At 53.2% G+C, this 24,113-nt stretch overlaps 3 protein-coding genes across 10 annotated transcripts in view; 1 reads left to right on the top strand and 2 right to left on the bottom strand.

Moving 5' to 3' along the window:
• ADAM17 (ADAM metallopeptidase domain 17) overlaps positions 1–6,289 on the top strand; it is a 52,783-nt gene extending 46,494 nt beyond the window's left edge. For all 4 annotated transcript variants that reach the window (XM_032866815.1, XM_032866816.1, XM_032866817.1 and 1 more), the window contains 5 exons: positions 1,246–1,376; positions 2,182–2,260; positions 2,995–3,083; positions 4,972–5,022; positions 5,489–6,289. In XM_032866815.1, coding sequence (XP_032722706.1) covers positions 1,246–1,376; positions 2,182–2,260; positions 2,995–3,083; positions 4,972–5,022; positions 5,489–5,839 — 701 coding nt within the window. In that variant the 3' untranslated portion in view covers positions 5,840–6,289. The remainder of the gene's footprint in view (positions 1–1,245; positions 1,377–2,181; positions 2,261–2,994; positions 3,084–4,971; positions 5,023–5,488) is intronic.
• A 1,089-nt stretch (positions 6,290–7,378) lies between these two features.
• Positions 7,379–18,183, bottom strand: IAH1 (isoamyl acetate hydrolyzing esterase 1 (putative)). 4 transcript variants are annotated; one of them, XM_032866821.1, is made up of 6 exons: positions 18,058–18,183; positions 16,719–16,771; positions 11,807–11,955; positions 10,475–10,636; positions 8,892–9,013; positions 7,379–7,706 (listed from the first exon to the last, which is right to left on the bottom strand). In XM_032866821.1, exons 1-6 carry the CDS (start codon positions 18,136–18,138, stop codon positions 7,524–7,526), a joined length of 750 nt encoding a protein of 249 aa, XP_032722712.1. In that variant the 5' UTR covers positions 18,139–18,183; the 3' UTR covers positions 7,379–7,523. The 4 variants fall into 4 exon arrangements, with proteins under 4 accessions (XP_032722712.1, XP_032722715.1, XP_032722714.1 ...); XM_032866824.1 differs by having other exon boundaries at positions 11,807–11,923; positions 18,058–18,175; XM_032866823.1 differs by lacking the exons at positions 16,719–16,771; positions 18,058–18,183 and adding an exon at positions 16,590–16,702.
• Positions 18,184–20,476: 2,293 nt separating this feature from the next.
• The window catches only part of CPSF3 (cleavage and polyadenylation specific factor 3), a 45,028-nt gene continuing 41,391 nt past the window's right edge, over positions 20,477–24,113 (bottom strand). For both annotated transcript variants that reach the window (XM_032866819.1, XM_032866820.1), the window contains exons 17-18: positions 22,862–22,958; positions 20,477–20,783 (exon numbers count right to left, since the gene is read on the bottom strand). In XM_032866819.1, the coding sequence (XP_032722710.1) occupies positions 20,682–20,783; positions 22,862–22,958 (199 nt within the window). In that variant the 3' untranslated portion in view covers positions 20,477–20,681. The remainder of the gene's footprint in view (positions 20,784–22,861; positions 22,959–24,113) is intronic.

The raw sequence follows: 24,113 nt of genomic DNA, 5'->3' as shown, positions 1-24,113 counted from the left end.
TGTCCTCGCTGCGCCCCGCCGCCACGTGGTACCCCGCGTGAGCACGGCAGGAGTCCGCTGCGGCCACCGGCCGGGGACTCCTGCTCCTCAGGACCTCAGCCAGAGGGAGCTGGCCCCAGGGTCTGACCCTGCCCGTTAGGGTGTTTGCTCTCGTCACCAGGGCTGAGCCTGCTGCCTTCTGCTCCCTGCCTGATGTCTGGGGCAGGGGCCTCGCTTAGCGATGGTTGGCGACATCACGCTGGCTTCTCAGACGCTTGTCCTCAGGTTTCCACCTTCTATTTTTGGGACTCCCGAGTCTGAGAAGGGACCGACTGGGCTCCCGGCTTCCTGCCCTGCCTCACCTCAGGAGGCTTCTGTTGCTTTCAAAACCATGCAGAAGTCGGAGCCAGTGGGTTGGGAACCCCCAGGCGCACGGTGCAGGGAGCGGCACTTCTGGGGTAGCAGCAGTAAATACGGGAGACGACACACGGTAGATCCCAAGCCGGTCATTTCCCGAGGGAGCGGCAGGGGGCCTGGGATGCCTGGAGAGACCCACAGTAAGCGCCCAGGAAATGCTTGACCACTGGACGAATGATGGAAAGGTCTCCTTTCCCATTCGAGCGCTTTTGCTGGGTTTTGTGTTCTGGTTGATTCCAGGTTCTCCCACGTAAGTGACCAGGGATTCCTCTGGGTCACATACTGTCCCGAGTTGCATTGTCCGTTGACATTTTGGCCATTTCTGTTGTCGGTGTGTGTGCCACGTGGCCTATGTGGTGCCTAGTTGGTTCCGTGACCCACATGCTGTGGGCGGTAGGTGTAGACGGAGGTTCAGCCCCTGCGCTCACGTCACCCCGCGGCTCCCTGCGGCCCGCACCCGGCTGTTGTGTCGCAGCGGTACTGGCTCTCGCTGGAGCCTCGGTTCTCCCGGGGAGCATTTGAAACGGCGATACCAAGGGTTGAAGTCGGCGGTGTAACAAGAATGTTGGGATGAAGAGAAACGTTGAGAATCATAAGGGATCTGAAGGAGACTCATTCGGCTTTTACTCCGTTAAGGGAGGCTCTTTGGTGTCAATTGTCCTTGTCTTGTGGCCTGAGGACTGAGGAGCCTGAACTCAGAATTTAGTCTTGGGGGGTGCACGAAGGCTCGTTCGCTGTTGAAAAATAAAGGCATTTCCTTCCCCGTGGGGAGCGGGGTGGGGAGGAGAGGAGGGAAGGAGGAACGAGGCTGCAGTCCGGCTGTCCATATGCTCCCCGGTTCTGTTCCAGAAACTGACAACTCCTGCAAGGTGTGCTGCAGGGACCCCTCGGGCCGGTGTGTGCCCTACGTTGACGCTGAACAGAAGAATTTATTCTTGAGGAAAGGGAAGCCCTGTACGGTGGGCTTCTGTGACATGAATGTGAGTATTTACTTCCATACAGCTTTTTCTGTGACAGCCAGACGGGCAGTTTTGATACTATGAGGACTTGATTTTGCCAGGGGCGAGAGTCCTGCCGTGCCCTTGTCACCCACTGGCTGCTCTCGTCTGTCTGGGGCAGGCTGTGGGCATGACGCGAGGGGAGGTGCCAGGTGCTCTCGGGGAGCTGGAGCACGCTCTGTCCCGAGCAGGGGACCCTGAATCCAGTGACTGCGGGGGAGGGAGCTTTTCTATTAGAGTCGGCTCGTTTTAGGCAGTGTGTGTTAATGACTTGGTTTTCTAGATTAATTATAAAATTGACTAAGATTGTGAAATTGCAAGTTTTGATTTAAAACCAGTGCTGATAGAGGAAAGACCCAGAGGTGGCTCGACGCACCTGCATCAGGCCCTCTTACCCTCCAGTGAAACACATTTCATTCCCATGGAGTCACAGGCGTGGATTTAAAGGGGTTAGGCCGGCTTCCCAGGCAGTCTGATTAGGTTCCTCCTGGTGTGTGTGCGCGCACGCGCATGTGTGTGGTCCGTGCAGCCCTTGCTAGAGGGCCCTGTCTTAAACAAAATTGGTTTTCTCAAGTTTCGTTTCCTGGGAATTCTAAATTCACTTATAAAAATGGGCTGATTGTGGAAGTGGAAGTGAAAAGTGTCTCCTGCTGCGTTAGGTCCCTGTGTCCAAAACTGGGCCCCTGCAGCTGTGATTTCCTGAAGCCTTTCATGTCCGTCCCTTGTACCCAGCCGTGCCGCTCCTGACGCAGTCCTTTTTGGGCACTGCTGTGTTCTGTGTTCACAGGGCAAGTGTGAGAAGCGAGTACAGGACGTCATCGAGCGGTTTTGGGACTTCATCGACCAGCTGAGCATCAATACTTTTGGTAGGTGATTTCCCCAGTGGCTCTTTGCTTGGAAGTGAGCAGAGTTTGGTGATGACATGAGGAAAGTGTGCTTTTGGGTTACTACGTCGGATCCTGAAGCAGATGGAAATATTCACGGTGTTCCTGACGCAGCTTTGTCAGCTGAGATGAAGCACACACCCGGCTCTCCCGCTGTGTCGTGCGGATGCGCAGGTTTTCAGACAAGGGAAGCCCACACGTTGTCGAAATTCTGGTATCTTTAAGAAGTAGACACTGGAACCGTAAGCCTGGTTCAGTCCTGCAGGTTGTAAATCTGAATCCGGTTTCATGTGAGCCTCAGGTCAGACAAAAAGTGGGCCTCGGGTTTTGCAGAAGCAGCAACGTATTCTGTCTTGCAGGGTCGGAATTCATTGTCAGAAAAATAGTACCCGATGACAGTGACTTTGTCCTGTCACGCATCGTCGCGAGCAGTAGCCTTCTGTGTGCTTGGTTCCTGACACCGTCACTCAGGGATCGTGTTGAGCACTGTGTGATGCGGTCTGTCCTGCATGAGGGTCTCAGGGCTCTGTCTGGAGGAGTGTCCACAGCTCGGGGGATGGTGCGGGCTGGCACAGGGGACACAGACGCCTCTTGGGCTGCCTCGGTAGGACTACCTGGCCGGCAGTCTGTCTCATTTGACACCATGGTAATAAGAGCGTTTAATTTTGTGTCTAAAGTACTTGATCAGAACACTGACTGTTTGGAATTGTTCACAGGGAAGTTTTTAGCGGACAACATCGTAGGTTCCGTCCTGGTTTTCTCCTTGATATTTTGGATCCCCTTCAGCATTCTTGTCCATTGCGTGGTAAGTCACCAACTTGTAGGTAATGAGACATTTTATTAGAATTTTGAGCAATTGCAATCTTACAACTTTTGGAAAAGATAAAATTGGTTCTTAGCAAGATCTGACCTGATGTTTCCAGTGACATTTTTTGGTGTTATTCCCTGGGAAAGCTTATTTTGTGAGAAGTTTAGCTAATCGTTTTTTTTTTTAATTATTTTAAAGACTTTATTCACTTATTTGACAGAGATCACAGTAGGCAGAGAGGTAGGCAGAGAGAGAGAGAGGAGGAAGCAGGCTCCCCGCCGAGCAGAGAGCCCGATGTGGGGCCCGACCCCAGAACGCTGAGACCACGACCTAGAGCCGAACGCAGAGGCCTAACCCACTGAGCCACCCAGGTGCCCCTAGCTAATCGTTTTTTAAAAAGAAGTATGCTTTTTGTATGTGGATATATGTTCTCGTGTGTAATTGGAGGAATGTTACACTTCTGAGCCCGGGAGACTGTTTCACTGGACTTGCCTAGGGCCTCCGAGTGAAGCTTTGAAATAAGAGCGTTTCAGGCTTTGTTAGAGCAAATAGCAAACCTCAGCACGCCGCAGTCGCGCCCCTCCGCCAAGTGGTTTCCTGTTTGCTTTATTGCTTCGGGTGTCACATCCCCCCTCTGGTAAGAGGGAGCAATCTTCGTTATCTTCCTTCGAAACGAGTAACCGCTAACGAGGTGCATTGGGCTTTCCCCCGTGAACTCCATGTGATTCATCAACTTGGAGACTTTAAACAACTCTTACAACTTCATTCACCTGGCTTCTGTGGGAAAAAGATGATTTGTCTGCTGTCGAGACGAGAGATCAGATCCAGGCTTGCAGACTTGTGCTCTGGAACTCTCGGGCACGCCTCCTCACGTGAGCGCTTGGAACATTCGGGCGCAGCTGCGTCATGAGGTGTTACTCCTCTGCTCCAGTCTTGCCGGGGCCTCCCTGAGCCGCTCTTCCTCGGTGGTGCGCGTGGTGGGCGTGGGGAGGGAGAGCTCGGGAGCAGCCGAGAGTGGCGCCCCCACCGCTCCCCCGTTACCGTTGTTTGACGAGGCCGGTCTGCTTTGTTTGCCTTGAGAGTTGCCGCTGTGCCCGAGGCCTGACGCTGGGTCTTGGAGCAAAGCCGCTAGATAGGCGGAGGCTGGTGCCTGGTCGCTGACCACGGAATGTGCGGGGACAGCTGGGCTGGAAGCCAGGCCTAGATTTCCGGGCTCCGCGTCCTGCCTTGCCCACTGTGGGCGGCAGCTGGAGCCGTGTGTGCTGCGGGTGCTCCGGGCTCAGTTCCTCTAAGAATTTGGGCCACAGTGAACTCTGGGAACAGCTGAGTGTTGAGGCGGGGCGGGCTGGGGCATTCGGAGGCCTGTACCAGGTGGGTGAGCCCGCAGCGTCCCTAACCCCCGGCAGCTGGCCCCGAGGTCAGCAGTGCCCTGGTGTGACCCCTGCCCTCAGGGACCTGCCTCTGGGGAACTCTGCCAGAAGAGCCATACTTAAGCGTTTCTTGACTAGTTGCTTACTTGACATCAAAACACTGATGGCCCCAAGGGCAAAGGAAGCACTTCCGGGCTGGTGGCAGAACTCACAAAGTTGTTGTAAGAAATTCTTGTCACTGGGGCGCCTGGGTGGCTCAGTGGGTTAAGCGTCTGCCTTCGGCTCAGGTCATGATCCCGGGGTCCCAGGATCGAGTCCCACATCAGGCTCTCTGCCCAGCGGGGAGCCTGCTTCTCCCTCTGCCCCTCACCCTGCTTGTGCTGGCTCACTCTTTCAAATACATCAGTCTTAAAATAATTCTTCTCATCGACTGGCCCTGCTGACACTCGGCACACTCGTGTTCTGAGGCAGTTCATCGCTTAAGGATGACCTTTCCCTGCTCGTTTTCCTCCTAGGATAAGAAACTGGACAAGCAGTACGAGTCCCTGTCCCTGTTCCACCCCAGCGTAAGTACCCGCGGGCCAGTCCCGCAGGCGCTCGGGGCCCTGCTGGAGCCAGGGCTGCCCGTTGGCCGCCCCAGCGAGGGCCTGTGGCCTCTGCCGCTGCGCGTCTCTGCCTGTGGGACGTCCTGCGGCGGCGGGAAGGGTCCAGGCTGGAGCCGCCCTTAGTGGCTCGAGGGAGGCAGAGCCGGGAGGGAGGCTGCACCCGCCCCGGCTGGGACTTAGCTGTTCAGCACTGACCTGGTTTAAGGTTTTGACTTTCCCTGTCCTGAGACCCCGACTTGAGGATTGTTTCTTGAGCGCTCTTTTGGGACTCGGATGGCCACTTGTAGGACATGTGGAAGGTGGGGGAGCCTCACCTCTGCCTTTGCTTAGCGGGAGGGGTCACTGTGCCCGAGGGGACAGCCACGTGCCGGGGGGGGCAGGGGGAGCTGTGGGACCTGGGCCAGTCTCTGACTCCGGCTCTTCGCAGAACGTGGAGATGCTGAGCAGCATGGACTCCGCCTCGGTGCGCATCATCAAGCCCTTCCCCGCGCCCCAGACGCCCGGCCGCCCGCAGCCCCTGCAGGTCGCCTCCGCGCCGCCGCCGCCTCCCGCCGCTCCCAAACTGGAGCCCCAGAGAATGGACACGATCCAGGAGGACCCCAGCACGGACTCGCATGCGGACGAGGACGGCTTCGAGAAGGATCCCTTCCCCAACAGCGGCACCGCCGCCAAGTCCTTCGAGGACCTCACGGGCCGTCCGGTGCCGAGAAGCGAGAAGGCCGCCTCGTTCAAGCTGCAGCGGCAGAACCGCGTGGGCAGCAAGGAGACCGAGTGCTAGGCCGCGGCTCCCGGCACGGGGCTGCGGCCGGCGGACTGGGGAGCCCCGCGTCCGTGCTGCGAGGGTCGGCGGGGGACGAAGGGACCACGCAGCAGAGGCCGGTCGCGGGTCTGGACCCGTCACACTCGGGAATTGCTTGTGTGCCGAGGGCCCTGTCCTTTGGGAGAGGTGAGGAGAATCTGGCTTATTTTGAGGCTTTCAGGTTTTAGTTTTTTTTTTTTGGTTTTTAAAATACCCTTCAACCTGTGGTGCAGAAGCAGAAAATACAGCTGGATTAGGTTATGAATATTTACATTTTTGTAAATTTACCTTTGTATTGAGAACAGCACTGATTAAGGAGATCAGTTTTTGGGGTTTTGTTTTTTTTTTTTAATACACTGTAATGATCCGCTGACTCTTGGGAGGCATTTAGCAGTTACTTGTGAGGACAACTGGAACACAGATTTTATTTTTTGCCTTCAGTAAAGACAAAGGAGAGAAAACAGAGTTATACGTTCTTTCTCAACTGTGGGTTCTGTTTTTAGGCATTCCCCAGAGCTTTTAGCAGCAGGGAGAGCCACCCAGCTTCTTCCTAAAGATAGATGTGTGAATATGGTTTCCCAAATTCTGAGGTTAGCACTTTCTAGAATTAAAACAGTCTAGCTTACAAGTAGCCAAACTGAATGGACAGACTCCTGCCAACTGTTCAGGGCCCCAGTTTGCCGGGAAGTTTGTTTTCTAAGTCTGTCTAGTACCACTGCCGCACTTAAAACGAGCGCCATTCAGAAAACCTGAGCGACTTCGAAACGAGAGCGTGGTTTCCTCTTTGCAACACTAGTGGCCACGAGGTACGTGAGCTGGTTCTCATCAGAGAACAGTGGTCGTGAAAGGCCGAGTTGCTCCGTTGAGCAGGGAGGGCCTGCTGCTTCCCTCGGGCCTGCGGCTTCCCTCGGGCCTGCGGCTTTCTGCCGCCACAGCTGGCTCCTGCACACCCCCGGTGGGGACCGCAGGGGACACTGCATTACTTCCTGCTTTAGTGCTTCAGGGCTGTGTGCATTTACTTTGTGAAGGATAAAAATCATCAAATTGAACTCTGATTTCCTTAAAATTAAGAGTTAAAAGCTCCCCTTCCCCCCGTACTGAAATGTGCTCACAGCCAACACATTCTAACAGATAATTTGTAAATTTTGAGGGCAATTAACTGAACCTGTGACAAATCAAATCTTTTCTTCTAAGGACGTTCATTATGCAGATGCCTGTTACACTAATACTTGAACTGATACCTTGTGGTGTTTGCTGTCTTAACTAGTCGTCATATAGTTTAGTTACGCTCCTGGAATCTGATAGGTGAGTGGGTGTATGTGAGAGTGAACGGTTCCCAGCTCCATGTAAGAAAATCGTTTTTTATAAAATTAAGACTTTTTAAACAAATTTTGTCTTTACTTTTTTTCCATGTATACAGTTAGCAGGCGGCCCAGGGTTGCTTCTGTAGCTGAGGCACTGAGGACACCTGCCTCAGGCAGCTGTCACCACAACATAGCACACCGAGGGGCAGAGCTTCCCTAAAAATTCTAAGGCTTTTATTGATCTTAGTGGCAGAGGTTCCGTATTCCAAGGTCACGAGCAAAGGTCTGATCACTCATCCTGGGATCTTTGTGGCACTGTCCGCTTCCATAAGTTACCGGGCAGACTGGCTTTTCTGTGGCTAATGGTCCCCGTCTCCCAGGAGGCTCCGTTCCGGCTGGGCTTCGGCTATGTCCCGCCAGTACGGGAGCAGCAAGGGCAAAGAGGAGACTCTCTTCTCTAGGAGAGGCCAGAGGTGAGAGAACAGAAACTCATTTCCCTTTGGCGACAAGTGCAGCCCGTCGGACAGGTAGGATGAGAAGTCCTGCAGGGGAAGAGGGAAGTTAACCGCGGAGACCCGCTGCTCCCCAGCCCTTCGTGGGCTGCAGCCCCACTGTCCTGTGCACCCTGAGCTCCGTGACCCGTGGGCCGTGCACTGCCCCCTGCCCCAGAGCTTTTAGCAGCAGGGAGAGCCATTGTTCCGGCTCCTCAGATGGAAGAGGCTGGAGGAGCCAACGTGGCACCTTAATGTCAAAAACACGACCTGCTGTTAGGAGCGCTCGGGGTCTGGGGGCCCTAGTCCCGGGGGCAGGTTTCCAGGCAGAAGGAGCTTGTACCCCCAGGCCCGAGCAGGAGCCGCTGCTCCAGGGGAGCAGGCTTTGCCCCAAGCCCACCCCCGGCCCTGCTGGTGCCGGCTGGGCCACAGCTCCCCCAGACCAGCGCTGCCCCAGGCCTCAGTGCCCCCTCTTGCATTTTGGAGATCTCAGGAAAACCCCCTCCCACCCCACTCTAGAAAATCTCGAAGGACTTCGTAAGAGCCCCTCTCGGCAGTGCACAGTCCCCCCCGCCCCCCGGAGCAGGACGGCCCTCCCGGACCTCCTGGATGGACGTTTAGCCCAGACGAAGCCAGGACTCCTGCTGCTGCCCCGGCTGCTCCCGGCCTGCGACACCACAAGCGGGCCAGGCCCAGTCGAGGTCCGGGAGGAGGCCTGGAGGCCAAGTGCTGGCCTCATAAGGGAAACGCGCAGCACAGCCGCTGCTGGGTCCTGGGGACACCGGATACGGAGAAGCGTCCGACTGCCCTCCCGGGGCTGTACCGCTGCGGGGCCGGCTTTCACCTTTGATGGTTGCAAGTGGGCTTTCCGGCTTCAAAAGATTTAGAACCACCTACCTCCACCTATGAATTTTAGCCCCCCACCCCTGGCCTGCTTAATCATTTTACCTTTTAATGAGTTTTATAATGGGGGTGGGGGCATTACAATAATTTGGCCGGCATGTCCTTAAATATGAACCATTTCTGGCTCCTTTATTTCACTCTGTGCTCACTCCTGACTGTCCCGGAGAAGGGTGCCAGCCGCTGGGTGCAGCCAAGGAACCGGGCTGGGCAAGGGGTCCCCCCCAACCCCGGCTTTCTGGTTTAAGTGGTCACAGCGACAAGGGTCGTGCCTACTCAGAGCGGGGTCCCGTCTGTGGGCTTGTGCTCACCCTGAGGCCCGAGCCAGCCACGCACCTGAGTGTCCTTCTGCATCAGGGTCCACAGGTCCAGCACGTCGACCCCGCAGTCCTGGGCTACCTGTACGCAGGCGCCCGCGTATTCGCCAACAACCGAGTTCAGACGATTTAATTTGCAGCCTGTTGAGAGCGAGTGTGTGGGTGGCAGCTGGCCCTCTGCCAGCCCCGCTGACCCGGATGCCTGGGCATGGCCATGGCACGCACCGACGGCCCTGACTGGGGGAGGATGGTCCCCGCGTGCTGTGCTACCTGACGGGGGACCAAGGACCGTGGGGACGAGGGAGCCATGGCTGGTCCCTGCAGGGGACGTGGACCGGAAGTCAGAGGCAGGAGAGCCCTGCGGCTGGAACGCAGGCCAGAGGCGGCCAGAGGGGGGTCGGAGGCCAGCAAGGGGGACGCCGGGCCGAGACCCTAAGTTTGGGTATGTGAGGAGAGACCCCGGCACTGGTGTGAAGCTCGCTGGGGTTCAGCCAGAGAAGGGCAGAGTGGGGAGGGGCTGTGGACACGTCTGCAGAGGGCCGGGCTGTGACTGCTGGGGACTGTGCAGGCGGCTCCCACCCGCCCTCGCTCAGAGGCCACTGTGGCCAGAAGGACGCCTACGGGCCTGTCTTCGGGAGAACTTGCTCGTAGCCTGTGGCTCAAAGCCCAGCTGGCGAACCTCTGCGGCCCTCCCAGGCCTCCAGCCGCATCTACGGGAGTGGAACGGGTCTCACAGAGCGAGGCCGACTATGTCCCAGATGCGGACTTTTTTCTGTTCTGCTCAAAAAATGTTACTCGCCCGGTTTTGGGACCCACAGATGGGTTGCGACCGGCAGTCTGAGAAGCGCCGACGTCGCTCTAACTGGCAGCCTGCTGGCCCAGGCTTAGCACGGACTGCGGGCAGGACGGACTCGCCGGCTCCCAAACCATTGAGGACGGCCGTTGGGGGTCCCCACTCTGGCCCCTTCCTCCCTTTCTGTCCTCTTCTTAGGGTGAACTTGCCCTATTTACCTCCTTTGGGGAACTTTCTGGACATCTCTAGATTCTGCTTCCGCACTTGGAACAGACAGTTTCAACCCGTCCGTTAGAGCCCACTCACTGCCGCCCTCCCTGCTGCAACAGGCAGGAACCGGATTCCGGTCACTTCTGTGTCCGGAGCACCTGGCCAGGTCCTGACTTAGCACCTAGAGGTACCAAGACGAGCAGTGGTGGGGACACAAGCGCCTCCGGGTGCCGCAGGAGAGCCACACACGGTCTCCCTACCCCGGGAGGACAAGAGCGCCTGCCCGGGCCGGCGAGCGCGCAGAGCCGCCTTGGTCCGGGCGCAGGAGCGGTCCCACTGCCAAGGGCGGGGGCACAGGCGAGGCGGCAGAAGGGGCCACGTTCACACACAAACGAGCACAGCAGCGGCTGCGAAGTCCGGAGGCCTCCCCGCGTGGGGACATCGGGGTTCAGCGCCGCCGCAGGCTCTTGGCCACGTGTGCACGTGGGCTCCGGCGGGACCAGGTCGGGCCCCGCAGCCCCGGCGACGAGGCCTCAGCGAGAGACTCGCGGCAGCTGTGGCCTGAGCCGGGGACCCCCCCCGCCCCCCGCGGCGCTCACCCTGCAGCAGGCACTCCTGCTCCCACGCGGCCTCACAGAGCGGGGGCGGCGTGACGAGGACGACGCGGCTCGCGGGCACGCCGGCGGCAGACAGCTGTCGCACCATGGTGTGCAGGTTCGCCGCGTACTCGGCCAGCGGGACGTGCTGCTTGGGGTTCTCGTCTGTCGGGGGGGGGGGGACACACGGACACTGCACACGCGCGCCTGCTCCAAGTGACCGCAGTGAAGGTGGAGATGGGGTCACAGATCCTGGGACTCCTGACGTTGCTGGTTTGGCACAAGGACAGAAACCGGGGCGGGGGGCGGCTCTTCACGCCGTGGACCCCCGGACCCCCGAGGCCCTGGCTGGGGGCCCTGCTCAGCCTCTCCGTGCTCGCATCTCACGGGTCACATGAGGGGTGAACTGGGTCCCCCCGACGGGGCCGTGGAAACGACCTCCGCGAAGCGCGGGGTGCACCGGAGCAGGGGCCGCGCTCACTGGACACGCGGCCGCTGTCGCTGTTGAGTCCACCGTTTGGGCTGCGCAGGCTCACCGCCGCCCCGGCTCCCGTGCAGCGCGCGGGGACTCTCGCGGGCCCACTGCAGGCCACACGTGGGTGCAGTGACAGGAGCGAAGCCAAGCACCCGCGGTTCCCCCGCGCAGAGCTCCCCGGGCGGCTGCCGGATGCTGCGAAGCACTTCGCGTTGACCCGAGCGCCTCCGGACACGGAGAGGACACGGAGCGCGCGGAGCCACGCTGTTCTCCTCTCACGGAACACTGGGGCGCTTCTGTGAGTGACCCTCGAACGCGGTCGGCTGCCGGGAGACCAGCTCGGCGCGGCCACTTCGCCACGCAAACCCCCCTGCGTTCGCTGCCGCAGATGCCACCACGGGCGTCGCGGCCGCCCGAGTGTCAGGCTGCATTTCTAGGTGGCGGAAGTCCTTTGACGCATGCCACCAGGTATCTTTCCAGAAAGATCCCAAGTTTCCCCACCAGTTCCATAAGCATGTGCCCACCTCACCCCACGCTCGGCAGCTCCAAGTATGAGAGCTTTGGAAATCCCTTCAAGGGCGCCTGGGGGACCCAGTCAGTTAAGCATCTGCCTTCGGCTCAGGTCAGGATTCCGGGGTCCCGGGATCAAGGTCCGCATCGGGCTCCCTGCTCCATGAAGAGCCTGCTTTCCCCTCTGCCCCCACCCTGCTTGTTCTCTCTCCCAAATAAATAAAATATAAAAAAAAAAAAAAATTCTCCCTCTTTGCCCCCGCCCCCAGACATGTATGCTCACACGCACGTGCTCTTTCTCAATACAAAATAGCTAAAAATGACTTAGAAAAACATAAGAATGCCTTTACCTTTCAGCGCACTGTCATTGGCACCAAAGAAAATTGTAACTGCTGCTGGGCTGTCCAGACTGTTGCCTTTCGTGATTAATCTTGGAAGAATGATTTTCGCCCATCGGGTATTATAACCTGAAAATCCGCGATTCAGAACATCACATTTTCTGAAATGAAGAATTTAAAAAATGAATTGTGGGCAAAGAACAGTTTCTAGTCCCTCTGCAGGGAGCCCCCAGCATGCACCCTCCAGGCCATTGCACCTGCTGATGTCACGCGGCTCTGAGTGGCTTTCACTTTTTAAAACTTTTAAGTCCCCTCTACACCCAACCCAGGCTCAGACTCATGACCCCGAGATCAAGAGTTGCAGGCTCTCTGCACTGAGCCGGCCGGGCGCCCCCGCCGCACCTTCCCTCTGGGAAGAGCAGTCATGTCGTTGAACGTGGCGTCCTTAAGTCTTTCCAAGATCTAGGTTGTCTTTCCTTGACGAGAGGGGTGATGAGTAACAGCAAAGGGGCCAAGCATCTTGTCTGCGGACTTGTGTGGGGGGTGGGGAGGGAGGTCCTGTCACCAGGAGGTCACAGCAGACCGGTGTCAATCCGAGCAAGCCTGGGCAGAAAGTTACAAGCTGGGGCTTGAGGCTAACAGTGGTTATTTGGGGACATAATATATAGATGATTTGTGGGACTTTTTTATGGACTATTTTTTGAGAGGCATTTTAGGGGTACAGCAAAGGCAAAGGAACAGAGTTCCTGCACACTCCTGCCCCCCATATGCACGGCCCCCCTCCCCCCGGGTGGCAGTTGTTGAAAGTGATAAACCTACACGGACACATCATCATCAGTGTCCCCCCCCCCAACGCCCAACCCGTGGTCTTGAGTCAATTTTAATATATATACTTATATGTACATGTCTGTAGTGTTTGTTTTGCTTCCTTAAAGATACGTGGTTTGATTCACAGTACTGTACGGTACAAGGGAGAGACCATGGATCTTGAGCTAGTCGCCTGGGTTCGTGTCCCTGTTCCTTTACTTAGTGGCCAGGAACCCAGGTATGTTTGTAGACACTTAAAGTTGTCCACAATGAAAATTAAAAAACCCTCGGAGTATAGGTTACAGTCAGCAAACTGACGTGGTTTACTCTGGTGCGTAGTTCCAATTCCTGCATCTCAGCAGAGAACACAGGGCCACAAGGCCGGAAGCAGATGCTGAGACAACAGGAGGGGACTTGGTTTACCACTTCTCGAAAAGCTCTCAAACGTTATATACATCTTGGGGACAAAATAACAAAATTCAGCCGCATTTATTTCTAAGTGTGAGTCTTGGTGTTTTTCATGCATAATGATTACAAAAAGCTGACAAGCCATTTTAAAGACTCAGTTAATTTAAAACGGAATATTCCTGGGGCACCTGGGTGGCTCAGTTAATCGTCCAACTCTTGATCTCAGGGTCATGGGTTCAAGCCTGTACTGGGCCAAAAAAAAAAAAGAAAAGAAAATTTTGACAAGATGAATCTGTTTCATATCCCTCCAATGGTTTAGTCACTGCAATGCTTAAAAAACCAGAAGGCAAGGCAGCTTCCTCCCTTCAGGCCTGGGTGATGTGGCCAGGAAAAGCTGAAAGTCTGGAATCAGAGCGGCCAGGTCTGGACCTCCCTGCCCTGAACTAGCAGATCAGGCCTTGGCCATTTACCTCATTTCTCTGACCTTCAGGCTCCCCAGCTGCAAAACAGGACCTAATACCTAATCTGTTAGGCAGCATGAAGATTAAAAGTAGCCAGATACACATAGGGAGCTCAATGAATGGCAGGCATTACATACTGAAAAAAAAAAAATTATAAGGCTGTGAACTAGGAAAGAAAGTCCAAGTGGGTGAGGCCCAGACTTGACGCTGTTGAGGCTCCCTTCTGAAAGGACAAGGCTACATGAATTTCTCTGAACAGTACCATCAGAAGTGCCCAACTTACTCCGAAGGCTATGGATACTGGCAAATTCAAGACTCTTACTTAAATTCTCAGCTAATAACAAGCATCTAAGTTCAGATGCAGAGGGAAAGGGTGAGAACAAACTGGAAGATTCCTTATCAAACATCTAGCTCGAGGACACTGCCTTCCAGGCACAGCGTAGATTAAGCCATTTTATAAACCAAGCAGGGCCAATCTTTAAAAGTAAACAGCAAGGGCGCCTGTGTGGTTCAGTGGCTTAAGCCTCTGCCTTTGGCTCAGGTCATGATCTCAGGGTCCTGGGATGGAGCCCCTCATCGGGCTCTGCTTAGCAGGAAGTCTGCTTTTCCCTCTCTCTGCCTGCCTCTCTCCCTACTTGTGATCTATGTCAGTTAAAAAAAAAAAAACACAAAAAAAAAAAAAAAAAAAAAAAGCAAACAGCAGGAGCTTTAAAAAACAAAAAGCTGAGTTTATTCTAACTCCTCCAAATCCTTCAAGTATTTTTGGTTAAAGAAATACTGAGATACGGCTAAAGAACCCAATGAAAATATATCAATAAATTTTAAAAGGATTTAAACAGATTTAAGAATTATTAGAATGCTTTTATAACGCTAAAACACAGAAGAGGTCCCTGGGGGACACGATGATGTATTTGAGTTACTGCTCTCCATGCAGGCAGCGCACGGAAGGGCACTCACAGTAGCGCCTTATTTAACTGTACAGCTTGGAAACTGGGTTACATTTAACACTGAATCAGTCCACCTGAAACTAACATAACACTGTATGTTAATTACACTTCAAAAAAACACCAAACCAGCCGTGAATCAGTTCAGGGCTGTGCAAGTGGCTGAAGCAGACACTGAAAATTCACCCCGAGGCGCCTGGGTGGCTCAGTGGGTGGAGTTTCTGACTTTTGGTTTCCACTCAGGTCTGGATCTTGGGGTTGTGAGATCCACCGCCCCCCTCCTCCCTCCCCTGCACTCCGTACTCGGCCTGCCTGTGCCACTCTCTGCCCCCTCCCCCACCCACGCATTTTCTCTCTCCCCCTCTGAAATCCTTAAAAAGAAAATTCACCCTAAGGGCTCGCATAGCTAAAGACGAAAACGCCCGCCTAAGGGCCAGTGGTTTGGGTGGACCAGAAAGAACGCGGCTCTGACGCTAAAAAGGGACGGAGTGGAATTGCCTGGCTTCTCAGCCTCCATAGCCCCCCATGCCAGTCAGCACCAACCATAGCCCTCCCCCCCCCCCCCGGTTTCCCCAGTGGACCCAGTCAAAGTACAGGGGTCCCCTACGCCTGGGTTCTGCTGCCCCACTGTGGCATTTTAGTTCCTAATAATCCAGTGAACGTGGCCTGGGTGTGCATGCCCAGCAGAGGCGGGCACTCCAGGCAGGGGGGGGGGAAGGGTGATGGAGCCCAAAGGGGTAAGAGTTCACTGAGGTGCAGCCTCTCCGTGGGCTCAGTCAGCAGCCACTCTGCCCTGCGGGCCTCAACAGGATGCTTGTCAGTAGTCAGAGACGGGAGGCAACAGACCAGACCACACATGGTCTCCGACTGTCTTTTCTTGTAATTGCTCTCAATTCTGAAAAATAACTTCTGAGTGGTCTTCTAGCAAGCATATGTGTAAACTATCAATTCTCACAGGATTTTAGTACTAAAATTATTCACTAGGAAACATTTGGTAAAAATTATGTGTTGGTAAAACATTTGAGATGCAGCTTTCCAGGCCACTTGAGTTATTTAGCTTTTCAGAAAAGGTTAATAGGCCAATTAAACAGTTATGGGATTACTAAATGTAAAAGCTACTATTTAGTGAGCACTGCCAAGTCCCAGGTGCCCAAGCAAGCTCACATTAGCATTTCCAAGCCTCCCAATATGAAAGCAGGTGACCTTCTCTCCGGAGGCTCAGGACCTCCGGCTCCCACCACCTGCCACTTCTTAGCTGTGAGTGACCTTGTTAAAACCCCTCTGCACCTTATTCTTCTCGTCTATAAAATCACAGGGTGGTTATAAAGATTAAATGAGTCAATGCACAGGAAGCATTTTAGTTTCTGGCACCTGGTAAGCACTCAGTAAAACTTAGCAATTATAATTCTCCCATTTTACAGAAGGGAAAACTGAGTGATACGTCCATGTTTCTAGATTAAGTCCACTTAAATAGGGAAAGCATTTGAGAACAGAAAAAGTTGGAAGGTCAATTTTTTCATTTCTTGTTTAGGGGATAAAAATGAAGGAGGAAGTGAAGACATTTTAAAACACATTTCACATTTGGAAATAAAATACATTTTCTTGGTATGTTAATTATACTGGTGAAGAAATTTTCAAATATTAATAAACTGGTAGTACATCCTGCTTATTTCTTCTAAAAAAGAAGACAAAACTCCTGATCAGGGGACGGATATTCTAAATACTTGTGTTTAGTGTTTTAAATATGGAAAATATTTCTAAGTATTTTTTAACCTCCTGAATTGGGGCAGTGTTCCCCTTTTGATGACTTCCTTAGCACATGCTTACATTAAGTCTGGCAAAGAGAATGCCAAAATCATTACTATTTCTGACCTATTTTATAAAGAGAATCTGGGGGGACAAAAACCTCTACCTAAAAATGATTCTAACTTTGGTTTATGAATATACTTTACTTTCTTTCACTCGAATTCCTTACTACTTGTTTAAATCATACCCCACCCACAGTAATAACTGGAAAAGAACTTGTCTTCTTCAGATGGTGAATAACTGTGTTTGGCTCCAAACCCAGTATCTTTTCTACAATTTTTAGGGTTTGATTTCATATCTGCAAAACTTCTGCTGAACCCCGAGCGCCTGCCCTTCCTCCTACCCTTCCCCAACCCTGTATATACTAACCAGGAAAGGCTGGCAAAGATGAAGGAGGGATTTACTGTTCGAAACTCTATCATTCACTCTCTCTTCTGGGATGCAGTTACAGCTTTCCATCAATGAACACTCGAGTATCAATCTAGAAACTATTCTCACCTGACCAGCTTGTCAGCCAGTGACGCTCCCCATCCACCCTGCTGGAAAGAAAACTGAAAAAGGAAAAGTCCGTTACTACTCATCCATGTAATTGGCACATTTTAGAGAGGGATATTTTGGTCAGCAACTCCTTTTGTTTTCCTCTCCTCCTCCCAGACTTTTTGGCCATCCTTAGCCCCGCTCAGAGGCAGGCATTACAGCTAAACCTCAGTGGCACTCTGGAAATTAGGCGGAGTTTTCTTCCCTATCCACTGGATTTGAGCCAGTCGTCGGCATTTTATTGAGAACTAATACTGGTCATTTTTACCTTGAAAAGCTACTTAAAATTATGTTTGAGAGAAAAAATCGATTGTATGTTCAGTTAAGAAAGAAGGTCCAGGCTGAACTGCATTTCCGTAATTGAAAATAAGGAAGTTAATCACAGAACTCGGGGTGAACCTTTTTTAAACATATTCTTATAAATCTGGAGAACACTTATTGCTCTATTTGCCTAAGAATTGGTACATACACAGAAAAGTGGTTGAGGAAGTCATGTTTGAAGAGACAAAAAAAAAAAAAAAAAACAACCGCCGCGGGAGTAATTTTTGAAAGCGTACTTCCTCCCCGAAGTAGAACATGTATTTTTCTTTAATGGGATTGGGTGAAAATGGGATCTGCTACGTTATTCCTGGAGACACTGTATTCATGACCAGCTTGTTCCACCAGAGGAAGCAGAGGCGAAACTGGTTCCAAGTGTTTTCTGCGTGGAACGGGCTGCACGAAACCTCAGCAGGTGACACAGGCGCCACCGCGCTCCCGCAGGGGACCCCTCCGGAACCCGCGCGCGGGACACAAAGCGCGGTCCGGAAAAGACAGACTCTAAGGTGAGAACAAGGCGCCCCTCCTCGGACCGGGTCCCTGATTATCCCGAAACCTGACGCAAAGCAGCGAACTCAGGCTTTGACACTCCGAGGCGCGGCCGGGGGCGAGTCCCCGCACCTCCCCCCGCCCGTAAAACAGGCTCAACGGAACGGCCGTGCAAGTCCCGCGCCACCCACACCGGTATCTCGAAGGCGGGGCAGCTGGAAAGGGGACGGCTGCCGGGGGGTCCGAGGGCGCGCTGGAGGCGGCGGCTGCAGGAGGCTGCAGGCATCCCCGGGCAGATCCCACCCGGGGGCGCTCAGCCTTCCCCGCAGCCCGTGCGGGGGAAGCGGGGTGCAGGGAGGCAGCCTAGCTAACCGCGGGGCAGACCGGAGGACGGGGGCCCGGTGCGGAGCTGCCCGGCCCGCCGCTCTCAGCGGGGCAGGGCGCGGCCGTGGGCGCCCGAGTGACCCGCCACGTGAGGACCGAGCGGCGGTACCTGGGTGATGGAGTCTCCGAAGAGCAACACCCGCGGCCAGGCCAGAGAAGCCCCGCCGTTCGCAGCCTCGCACAGCGCCATATTGCCGCCAGCGGAGAGGCGGGGCCGGGCCGGATATCCGGGGCGGGGCGAGCGGCCGGGGGCGGGGCCGCCCGCGGAGCCGTGGGTCGGCTCGGTGGCCGTCGCGTCGCCCGCGGGATGACTACCCGCCGCGCTCCCGGGGCTGCGCGGGCTGAACCCCTTTGGCGACCAGCCGTGCGCTAGCCGTTGCCCCTTGGAACGCTCGTTTTTGTCCGTTTCCAAGTCGGACTCGCTGCTCGTTGTTCGTCCTGTCAGGTGCCGGGGCGGGGCGAGGTTTCCGCCAAGGGCCCGCGTGGGGAGACCGTGGGGAAGTGCTTCCGAGGGGCGCGGTCACCGCACGGCCGCCTCTCGTTCAGTAAACGGACTCAAGCATTTATCGAGGTTTTGACCTTAAAGAACAGCTTGAGACGTCTGCAGAAGGCGGGCTGTTCAAGGACGAAGATGGGGTTTGCAGGAGCGGGGAGAAATGAGGGAACGTGGGGGCCCCACAGCCGACGAGCGGGGTGAAGGGTAGAAGCATCTACGATCACTAGGAACCGGGTTCTTGCTGAAGGCGGGCCGGGTAAGATGGGGGGAGGGGGCATTCGAGCAGGTACCCGGCAGGACGCCAGAGGGGCCAAGGACAGAGCCTTGGGGCGGGTGGGGTGGGGGGCGGTTACCTCGAAGACCCCCAGGAGCTCCAGGGCTCAAGTTTGCTCAGAGTCCTCGTCCCCCAGCTGTGCCCCGCAGTATGATGGCCGTCGCTAAAAAACGAGCCATGGGAAGCCCGGCGGGCACGCGCAGCGGCGGGGGCGGCGCGCCTGGCGGGAGAAGGGCCGGAGCCAGAGGCAGGAGGCGGGACGCAGAGCCTCAGGTCTCCGCGCCAGCAGCTCCCCAGCTTCAACTAGAATCGTGGGGAGCTTCAGAATGTGCTCGGAAAGGATCCTCACTCCGGACCAACGAACTTGACGTCTGATGCCGCGATGCGGGCCTCGGTCTGTTTTTACTGCCCGCAGGTGACTCCCGCATGTAGCCAAGGTTAGGCTTGGCTAAGGCGTTTGGACGCGACCCTAATGACAGCGAAGCTCTGACGGGCCTTCAGCAGGGCGGGCTTGGGAGCAGGTGCGTGTGTCTCCGAGTCAACTGGAGGAGCGGGCGCTGTGGCAGGAACCGGAGGGGCCAGGCTGACTGGGACTCGGAGCCACCGTGAGGGGAAGACGAGGGGAGACTTGAGCAGTTTAGAATCTTTAAATCGGTCACCTCAGGGAGAGGGACTAGGGGAAAAGGCACATTCCCTTTCTACTGTACATATTCTGTTGTATTAAGATAGTTTTTTTTTTAATTAAAAATGTTTTAAATCTCTCAAAACAGGGGCGCTGGGGAGGCTCTGTCGGTGGAGTGCCTGACTGGATTTTGGCTCAGGTTGTGAGGTCGAGCCCCGCTTTGGGCCCCGTGGTGAGGAGCAGTCTGCTTGGGATTCTCTCCCTCTCCCACTGGTTCTCTTGCTTTCTCTAAAGTAAAATCTTTTAAAAAAGTCTATCATAACAAAATCTTAGGTGACACGAAAGGTGACGCTTAGAGCTTTGGTTTGGGCTAGAGACAAAAGTAGGGTCTCTTACAGAAATAATTCAAGTAAAACTTCAGATTTGTGCACTCAAGCTTGTCACAGCAATGCAGAAAAGGAGCGCTTGGTGGCTGCAAGTCACTAAGAGGTGAGGCAAGGAGAGACTAACAGGGTCAGTGGAATTTAGAGACCGTGGTTGGCGAATGTCTTCAGCTTGATGGTGAGTGAGACCGACTCTCGAGGTGGGCGTGAAGGTGAGGGCGAGCTTCTCTCGTGCTCGGTCCCCCACATGGGGCAGTCGGACCTGTGCGTGGAAGCGGACCCCAAGGAACACCCCGGCTGACCTGCTCCCGCAGCACACCGCCCCCCACGCTCCTGTGTCCAGTTATCACAAGTCTGAATTACAGGCGCTTCGGGAAACTGGCCTAGTGATTTAATTTATACACAGAGCAATTCAACAACTCACACCTGAATCCCCTGGAGCTTGAGGCATAAAAATAATAGCCCAAGTATTTCTGAATGGCATGTGTAGATACTACACAAAGAAAGTATCACTGAATCCCAAAAGTCATAATTTTACAAATGTACAAATTAACGAATGTGCCAAAAGTATCAGGAGGGAAGAAACAGAAAAGGCACTTGAAGTGCTAATCTCTATTCCCGTTCAGAATATGAAACTGAAAATACAAACCATCACGCCTTTTCTTAAAAAGGACACCGAGACCTTCTGATCCGGTTGCTACAAGCAGATCTGGAAGGTTTCACTGGCAGCAGCACACGTGCCTAGAAGCAGAATCAAATTCTAAAATAATAGTTTATTCGGTAGTTCTGGAATAACGGACACATGAGTTGCTAATTGAGTAGCACTCCAGCTGCTGGAATTGAGGCCGTTTGAGATCACAGGTAACTAGGCTATTCCCAAGAAACTAATGTATTTTAAGTAACAGAAGTTGAGTCAAGCGTAAGAAAAAGCGTTCTCAGAGCCGGAGACGTGCCGTCGTCAGTGAACGGGGGTGAGGGCCTCGTACAGCCTCTGCGCGGCCAGCTCCACCATTTCCCGCAGGGACTCGTCGTCCTCGCTTCCTTCTTCGCATTCCACCGTCTGAAAGCGAAAGCACAAACAGGCCTTTCGACCTAAGTGTCTACCAGTGCTACGTGGAAGACAGGCTGATCCTCTTCAAGAATCATGTCCCCACAAGGTGGGGGTCACAGAAGCCTGGCCCCGGGGGACCCCAAGCTGCGGCCCTCGGGCCTGCACCACACACGTATGCCCGACAGCACCATCACTGGGTCTAATTAGAGACTCACTTTGGTAAAAGGAATAAATGGAAAATCTAGTGAACTATATTTACTTCAAAGCCCATATTCTGACCCAGTAAATGACACTACTAGGAACTCAGTCTGTGTAACACAAATTATTTAGCAAGCGATGTGTGTCCTTGGGTACTCAACATTTGCCATTAAATCTGATTCATACCAATAATCTAGTTATTTCCCAGCTACAAAACACTAGATGCTGTTTTAAAAATATTTTTTATCATACTGTAAATACTGCTTATATAACAACTTAGTAAGGGAAGAAAAAATAACACCCTTAATTCTAGAACCTACTAACTCCTGTGAACATGTCCGTGTATAACCTTCTAGACTTTGAGCTACACATACATATTTCTTTAAAACCAAAATAGGGCAATTTATCATACTTGCGATCTAACTTTTCTTGGCCCTCACCAATACCGGGGGACAACTGTGCCCGTCAGTGATGCACACTGCCGCCTTCCCAACCGACAGCTGGCTGTATGGGCCTCTGTGTCGAGGTGTACAACATACACATAATCTGTTTATTCAGTGAATTAGTTACTGTCTCGTATTCTTGCACAATCCGGTCTCTTGCAGTTTTGTCGATATTATCAATGCTAGAGTAGAAATCCATGCACATATATCTTTGCTCCAATTATTTTATCATTAACTTGTCTATTTTCTTTGATTCAATCCAGTGAGTGGAATTGTGGGTAAAGCTTTTACTTTTCTGAGCCTTTCCAGGCATTTCACCAAACTCCCCTGCAGAAAGAACACGCCACCTCATTTACAGTCCCCTCCCCGCCCCAAAATGCCCTGAGACTAAATGGCCCGGTTTTCCCCGGCGCCAGGTCCCAGCACTCTGGCTCACCTGGGCCCGCGTGATGAGCCAACAGTGAGGACTTTCAATCTGTATTTCCTCTAATTATTAGTGGATTGGAGCTGAACATTGGCTTCGTGTGCTTGCTGGCTGTCCAGATTTCTTCCCTAGTGAACCACTTGGTTATGTTCTTAGCGTATTTGTCTAGTGGGATAAAATTAACTAGTGTCTCCTCAAAGAATATAAAAGAAATTTAAAATCTATGTTATTTAGTAGAACTGTTTGAATCTTCAAAAACGAGCCTGGAAGATATACGTATTCGTTTATGCTTAAATAATGATGCAGGGTTTGTAGTGTGAGACCAGGGCAGGCCCCACGATCCTGAACCCTGACGTCTGGAAAAGCCACTTGGACCTTGCTGGTAAAGCCAGGAACAGCTTTTCTGAAAAAATCTGGAATCAACCGGATGCCAAACAAGAGAAAGTCTGCGGTGGACTGAAGCCTCTCGTGGCAAAGGGAAACTAGAAAGTGCACACGGGAAATGTGTGCTGTGCAGATGGGGAAGAAGCAAGAACATGGGGCGCCCGGCTGGCTCAGTCAGCAGAGCATCTGACTCTTGATCTTGGGGTCGTGAGTTCGAGTCCCACAGTGGGTGTAGAGATTACTAAAAAAATAAATAAGCTTAAAAAGAGTGGATTTGGGGCGCCTGGGGGGCGGCTCAGTGGGTTAAACCTCTGCCTTGAGCTCAGGTCACGACCCCAGGGCCCTGGGACTGAGCCCCCGCATCGGGCTCTCTGCTCAGCGGGGAGCCTGCTTCCTCCTCCCTCTGTCTACTTGTGATCTCTGTCAAATAAATTAATTAAAAAAAAAAAAAAGCAGGACTGTGTAACTTCACATATAATAACAAACAGCCTATAAAGAGCAAATGTAGGGGGAAAAAGCAAAACTGGAAGGAAATGTCAAAATGCTAAAGTGAGCTGTCGCGTGGGAGACCAGAGAGTACTTCTGTTTTCGCTTTCTCTTCCAAGTGTCCTGAAATGTGGGAAGAAGCGGCTACATACCCGTGTCTCCAAGTTGATATTAGCAGTTTTCCCATCCACTGTGACACTGAGGACAGAACCATCTTTCACACTTACACAGTCTTCTCCAAATATGTCCCTTAAGGTAAACAAAGATGCCAGATTAGTGCAGATACATTAACATGTAAGTCAAATACATTTTTACGTCCTGGGGGAAAAGTGATATTGAAGACTGCCCTTGTTCTGAAGTAGAATACATCTACCTGTTCCTCAGATGTACTTTTTAACATTGCATATTAATTTTATAAAATGGGTAAAATACATAGCTATCATTAAGACTGCTTTCTTCAGGGGCACCTGGCTGGCTCAGTCAGTAGAGCATGTGATTCTTGATCTCAGGGCTATGAGTTCGAGCCCCATGCTGGGCCAAGAGCTTACTTTAAAAAAAAAACCAACAAAAAACTTTGTTCAGCTGGCATTGTGTATGCACTTTATACGAACGATCTTAACTTACAGTAATCTTACTGAGAAGCCCCTTCCACACAGGAGGAAAACAAGATGCAGGGAGCCCCCGAAAACAGCTAGGAGGCCGTGGGGCTGGTACTGAAATCCAGGTATCGCCACTGAACGGACTCAGGCCACCGCTGTCTGCTCCCCTGGATGGATTTCAAATGCCTCTTTTGAGTTAAACTCTTTTCACTGAGCATCTGCTATGTGCCGTCTTCTCAGGGACGGACGTCACTAAGACCCTGCGCCTGTCACCGAGGAGCTAGAGTTTAAGCACTAATTTCCACATCCGTCCACGTCAGGTACCCAGGCACCTGCCACCAGTGTCCAGGCAGCAGGCTGGGCACAGGCCGGGAAGGGCAGTCCACAAAGCCGACAAGCCAGCCAGTCAGCCCCCGATGGGCCCACGCTGACCACGTGGAGGTCCGCCGGGCCGTGGGGAGGGCCGGCCAGCCTCCTGCTCTCTCAGGTAATCAATAACGGTAATCAGTTAACGGCAATCAATATGTCTGAGTAAAACTGACTGGGAAACCTAGTTACTAAGGAAAAATGCTATATTTTAACCAGAACTATATTCAAAAGGTAGGGAAAAATATTTCATGTTCATGTAATCAATTATTGGTTTGTTTAAAGAAACCAATAAACGCATTCCTATGCAATCCTAAATCCTAAGGATTTAAACAACTAGAGTTTTTATTTTATTTTTTAATTTTTTAAAGATTTTATTTATTTATTTGACAGAGAGAGAGACAGAGATCATAAGCAGGCCAAGAGGCAGGGGGAAGCA

This window comes from Lontra canadensis, unplaced genomic scaffold, assembly GCF_010015895.1.
Source record: "Lontra canadensis isolate GAN:19392208 unplaced genomic scaffold, GSC_riverotter_1.0 scaffold32, whole genome shotgun sequence".
Lineage (NCBI taxonomy): Eukaryota > Metazoa > Chordata > Mammalia > Carnivora > Mustelidae > Lontra > Lontra canadensis.
Note: the sequence above shows the minus strand (reverse complement) of the source record. Positions and strands in the feature narration are given on the sequence as shown.